Below are 5,655 nucleotides of genomic sequence, written 5' to 3'. Positions count from 1 at the left end.
ATCTTACGCATAGACTTGCTTGAAAGCTGAGTTTATCTTTTATCTGGCTGTTCATTTTCCATACAGACTCTGCAAACACTCCTTTCGTTTGCGATGATTGAAGAAGAAGCAGGGTGTATACTCATTTAAACAACTCCATCTTCGCTGTCTCCTTGCCTGGACTATTTCTCCACATCTCTTCTATATCCACTTTTGCAGTACTTGTATCCTTTCAATTCATTTTCACTTTGTCCATTGATTCTTCACTCATGGCAGTTTTCCCGTCTGCTCTGACCGACTCAACTGCTTTGAGGCAACCTGAATCAGAATCAAGAACAGTATTAAGACGAGAATGTGCAAACAAGGCCACATTACGCTCTTATGCAAGGGGCCAGCTCTTATGTGAAATGCTGAGAGCGAATGTGCAATGGAATGTGCTGTTGAGACGTGTGTGTTCACCATCTATGTGAGCGATATGTCGACCGAAGAAAACGACCTCTTTAAAGACTGCATCGTCTCCGCTAAAGCTCCTCCAATCCTTGTCTCCGTTCTCAACATCCGCTTCATCTGAGCGACGCCTTCCGAGGAAAGGAACTCTTTCTCCGGAGCTCCTATATCCCAGCCTAAATCGATGAGTCCCTCTTTTCCATCGAGTTCACCCAACCTTCTCTTGCTGCGAGCACATCCAATTGAAGCTCTGATTCCTCTCACACCGATCACGATCACGACTTTAACATCCTGCCCTTCATTTCTTTTCTTCCGCACCCGCAGGATATTCCTCTGCAAAGACACAGACTCCTCCACCAAGCTATGCTACTCACAGCTAGGCCTCTATTTCTCCTTCTCCGCAATTTTTATCCATATCTTCCTCCAAAATTGCCTATCCAATATTCGAATTTGGTCTAACTCGAACAATCGTGTTTTTGTTCACTTTGTATTTTCCCGCTCGCTGATATTGCATTAAACAACAACTGCATCCTCATCTCATTCCACTCCTCTTTCCACTCCTCCTTCGCTTCAATCAACTTTTCAGTCTTTCACATTTTCGACGGATTCCTCCATACATCTTTCTGTATCTTTTCTCTCTCAGAATAGCACATCCACTTCTCCTAGCACAATCTTTTCTCTCTCGCTTCAATATCTTCTTCGGCACTTCACAGCCTTGCACGTGCTTGACATTGGATTTGGCAACTCCGTTGAAAATCTCTCGCAACAGATCTCTCCATTAAAGTAGACAGCGCTATTCTTCTTATTCAACGTCAAATTTGTCATTAAGCTCCCTTAGAATGATGAATTTCTTCTTCATTAACATCTTGCTCTCCAAGATCAGCAGTTGCGCGCATGCCGACAACTGTGAGTTAACAAACAACAGCCTTGCCGTTTGGAATTACCACTTCTCCCACAGCAACTTCGTCTGCTCCGATGCCGGTGGACTCAACATCGCTTTCATGAATCCGCTTGTAACATATGCACAGTTGTTCAGCACAATTCACTGTCACTCAAATACATCGCCTATGGTCCGGATGTTCTTGCTTCAAAGCATTTTCAGATTGTAAAAATATCTTCTTCCCAAGAACAGCACTTAAAAAAAGCCGCAAGAATGTAAATATTAGAGCAAAAAGAGAAAAAGAAGTTTAAGAAATGTTCTGTGCTTATAGCGACTTCAGTAAGAGCTAATAAGAGTCTGTTGCAGAAAATGAAGGAGTTTGTGGCTTCGCCGGAGTTCCAACAAGAACAGAAGTGGCTGACAATTGTGTGTGTGGGAACAATTAAAGAAGGAGTAGCTAATGTCGATGAAGCTGTGATGTTTTCAATGTGCAACTTAGCAGACGACAGTGTATTGTCGAACGAGTAAAATGTCTGCTGCTGTTCATTTTCAATATCACCTCCTCCTTTTATTCCCATGTCCCTCCTCCTTTCTGTTGATGCCTGTGTAAGTCTTGTATCGAAAGTGCCAACTTGCGACGAGTGAAACTCTTCTTTCTCTTTTGTCTTCATCTTCGTCTTTGGCTCTTCCTGCTGTCTCCCTTTCCTCTGCTCTGCGCTCATTTTTCTAATGAATTCAGCTTTCTTTGCCTCTTCCATTTGAACTTGAACTTCTCTCTCTTCGCTTCTTGGCGGTATCATTAAGCGAGCTGATGAACGCAATGTGCCTTGAATCTCCTTCCCTCTTCCACCGCCATTTCTCGTTCGATGCCCATTCGCCTCATTCACCCTGTTCAGCACAGCCGGAGCGCGGAAGCCGTACGAAGTGCTGAAACAGAGCGGAATGCGCTTCTGTGGAAGAGGAAAACAGTTCAAATCCATATTCAGCGAAGCCACAGAATGCATTGATGGTGGTGATGATGATAATAAGAATAAAGAAAAAGGAGGAGGCGATGGTGGAGAAGAAGCTGATGATGAATGGAACACAATAAAGCAGAAAACAACGATTTCAAAGCGGGAAGAGGACGAGGAATGAGAGAAAGAAGGAACCGAGGGTTGTCGAAATCCTGGAGCAAATTCCAAAGAAGACGCAGAATCAGAAGAAGTTAACAATTTCTTCTCAGGTGGCAGAGGTTTAGATGAGATCTTCATCACTCTTAACGTATCCTTTGCATCGTCTGCATCCTACGGAGCAGAGCAGCAGATGCTAAAGTTATAACACAATTCAGCCAGCGCTGTGCGATGGTGCGTGTCCAGAGGAGAAGTGGCAACTGTTGAAATGTTCAAAGAGCGCCAGACACAGGGAGGTGGAGTTGATGGTGTATTGTCAGTGGGGTTGGGGGAGAAGAAGAAAAAGAAGAGGAGGGACGAAGAATGAAGATGAGAAGGGAAAAAGAAGGAGAAGAAGAGAAAGAGGAAGAGGAAGAGGAAGATGAAGATGAAGAGGAAGAGGAAGAGGAAGAGGAAGAGGAAGAGGAAGAGGAAGAGGAAGAGGAAGAGGAAGAGGAAGAGGAAGAGGAAGAGGAAGAGGAAGAGGAAGAGGAAGAGGAAGAAGAAGAGGAAGAAGAAGAGGAAGAGAAAGAGGAAGAGGAAGAAGTTGAAGAAGATGATGATGATGAACTCTAATATTGTAGCAAAGAAAAAGAGAAGGTCGAACCAAATTCTTTCCCATCTTAAACATAAACAATTATGAAACCAGCGATTCTTGCGCTGCACATCAGACAACTTCCATTCTCTTCCACACCTTTGAAGTCTTTCATCTAATTTTTATTACCATTTCCAACTTCCTCTTCCTCCTCTTCTTTTTCTTCCGTGACTGCGTTCACAATTTTGGATAAATTTTCATCCAACAGCTTCACCAAACCAGAAGAACAACCTTCTTTCACTTGAGATGTGCTTGGTTTATTAATTCTTGCTGAAATTGCACAAAAAAGCTGAAAAATATGGCTTTTTCTTATTGTTCAGCGACTGAGTTGTCACATCCAGGTGATTTTTACTCAACGCACTGAGAATCTGCATCAGATCTTTGTGGCTTATTACAGTGGGTTTGTGCTTTCTTCTTCTTCTTCTTTCTCTTCTTCTTTTATTCATTTCATCTATCCTTTTGACGAAAAAAATTTTCGTATCTTTCTTTCACTTCTTTTCCTTTCTTTTCAACTTTTCCGCTTTCAACATTCATCTCTCCTTCTATCTCATTCTCAATCTCGTTATTCTCCATTCCTATGTCAAAATCAAATCCATCAACAACGTTAACTTCAGCCTCCTCTTTTTCTGTATTCATTCTGCTATTGACTTCATCCATTCCTCCTTCAAAAGTCTCTTTCTCACTCTTCACATTTTCCGCATCTTTTTCCATTTCATTCTTCTCCTTAACCTCCAACCCACATCAACAATCGTACTCCATCTCCAATTGTGAATCCTTTGTGATTAACAGATTGTTTTCTTCCACTCTTTTCCGTCCTTCTGAATCGCCTTACAACGACCAGATCATTTCACACGTTTGTGATATCTCTCACATTGCCGTTTCGCACAGAACCACAGCAGCTGTCGTTAACCGAATTATTCTCATTTCGCCTATTTAAATAAGATCCAGCAGAAGTAGTCAGAATAACTTGAACAGCATGAGGAAGAAACGCAGAAGATTTCTCAAGGGAAATGTACGATCCTCACACAACCGCCGTTGATTCTTCAAGGTGTTTCAGGAAAAAGATGAAGAGAAAGATGATGAATTTCATCGAACGGTCACAATGTCCAGCCAGCCTTCAAATTCGTGAACTTTGTTAAGGAACTGGAGGTGCTCAATGCTGTTAAACACACATCGCTGTGAGTGCTCAGAGTTTCACCAATATCTCAGAAGGTCCGGCCAGATCTTTTTCTTTTTTTGAAGCCTTGACGAATTCACAAAGAACGGATAAAGGATATTCGCTTAAGACAAAAGCAGTCGAACATTGCTCGTTTTTTTTCAGCGCGTGTAGCAGACAATTTTTGAGTGCACCCCAGGCTTCCAGCTAGTGTTGCTTTGAAGAGTAGTAGAGAAGCGTGATCATCATCATAAAGAAGACAGAGAGAGGAGACAAGCTGCTGCTACAGTGAGGAGGAATAGAGGCAGGAGGAGGATGCAGAACCGGGCTCCGAGGAAACAGTAGATGCTGTTGATAATAATGATGCAAAAGGCAACGCATTTTATGCTGTTGCATTCTCTTTCGATGTTTGAGCGAGTAACTCATCGAGCGGCTCAGGGCTTTCATGCCATGCAAACGGCATAGTCAACTCAACGTCTTGCAGATTGGAAGATTCTGCAATGAGCTTGCGTACAGTTGTCTCAACGCTTCTCTTTTCGAATCTACAACTTATTCTAATCCTTTTTTGGGGCTCTGAAGAAATGACAGAGGGTTCCATGTCAGTCAGGCAAGGCTCATTTGAAACAGAACGTTGTATCGCAGTCATTTCGTCATATGGGCTCATGAACACTCTTTCGTGATCGTAGAAATTGTAGACCCGATCAGAAATCGCGTATGAACACAAACTTGATTTGAGTGCAAAATTTGAAGTTTGTCTTTCGAATTCTGCTTTCCCCTTTACCAACTGAGAAAAATCAACGCGCTTTATTTCGCTCTGCAAGAAGCACACAGTCTCCAGCAGCTGCCCTTCCAGAAAAATTCCTTTGACGCTTTTCTCTTTGGATTGAGCCTCCTGTCGTACGCAGATATGCCTATAGCCTCTGCGGTTTTTGAGTATGCTCCCTTAAAAAATGTTGGAATAAAAAAAAATTGAAAAAAGAAAGTTGCGATGGAGTTGTGCTTGTAATACATGTCTTTTTCCAACAGTGGAGGCGGCTTTCACATCTAATCCCACTTTGATGAAGAGAAAAATACCAAAGATGACAAAAACGATAACGAAAAAGAATAAGAGGAGGTGGAGGAAAAAGACAATGAAACAGATGAAGAACAATATTATTTCACTGCTCTTTGAATTCTATCAGATCCAGTAGATTTTGGTGTTCTGGCGATCTTCACTTGAATTTGCATGATCACGCTTGTATGATCTTCTCATTTTCATATGTGATCTCGAGAAACTTCTTTATGATCTTGTGGATGTTTTGTGTTTCACATAAACCGTGAAACTTAGCATTGTTTTCGGTTCAGTGAATTTTTGAATCAGCCAACTCCTTCGAGCCTGATGAATGATGATTGGATGGAGAAGCATTTACAGAAGTTTTCAAAGCGATTCCCTTGTTGATAATTTGGGGTT

The 5,655-nt window shown here is 42.1% G+C and overlaps 1 protein-coding gene across 1 annotated transcript; it reads right to left on the bottom strand.

Moving 5' to 3' along the window:
* Positions 1-441: 441 nt before the first annotated feature.
* MONOS_16562 (uncharacterized protein) lies at positions 442-2,556 on the bottom strand (the record flags this gene model as incomplete). Its single annotated transcript, XM_067869467.1, has 3 exons — positions 442-759; positions 1,347-1,436; positions 1,729-2,556. 3 exons carry the CDS (start codon positions 2,554-2,556, stop codon positions 442-444), a joined length of 1,236 nt encoding a protein of 411 aa, XP_067729445.1.
* Between the last annotated feature and the right edge of the window lie 3,099 nt (positions 2,557-5,655).

The sequence above is a fragment of the Monocercomonoides exilis genome (genome assembly GCF_001643675.1).
Source record: "Monocercomonoides exilis strain PA203 chromosome Unknown scaffold16-1735695, whole genome shotgun sequence".
Lineage (NCBI taxonomy): Eukaryota > Preaxostyla > Oxymonadida > Polymastigidae > Monocercomonoides > Monocercomonoides exilis.
The sequence above is the reverse complement of the archived record's forward strand: the minus strand, read 5'-3'. Positions and strand labels throughout refer to the sequence as shown.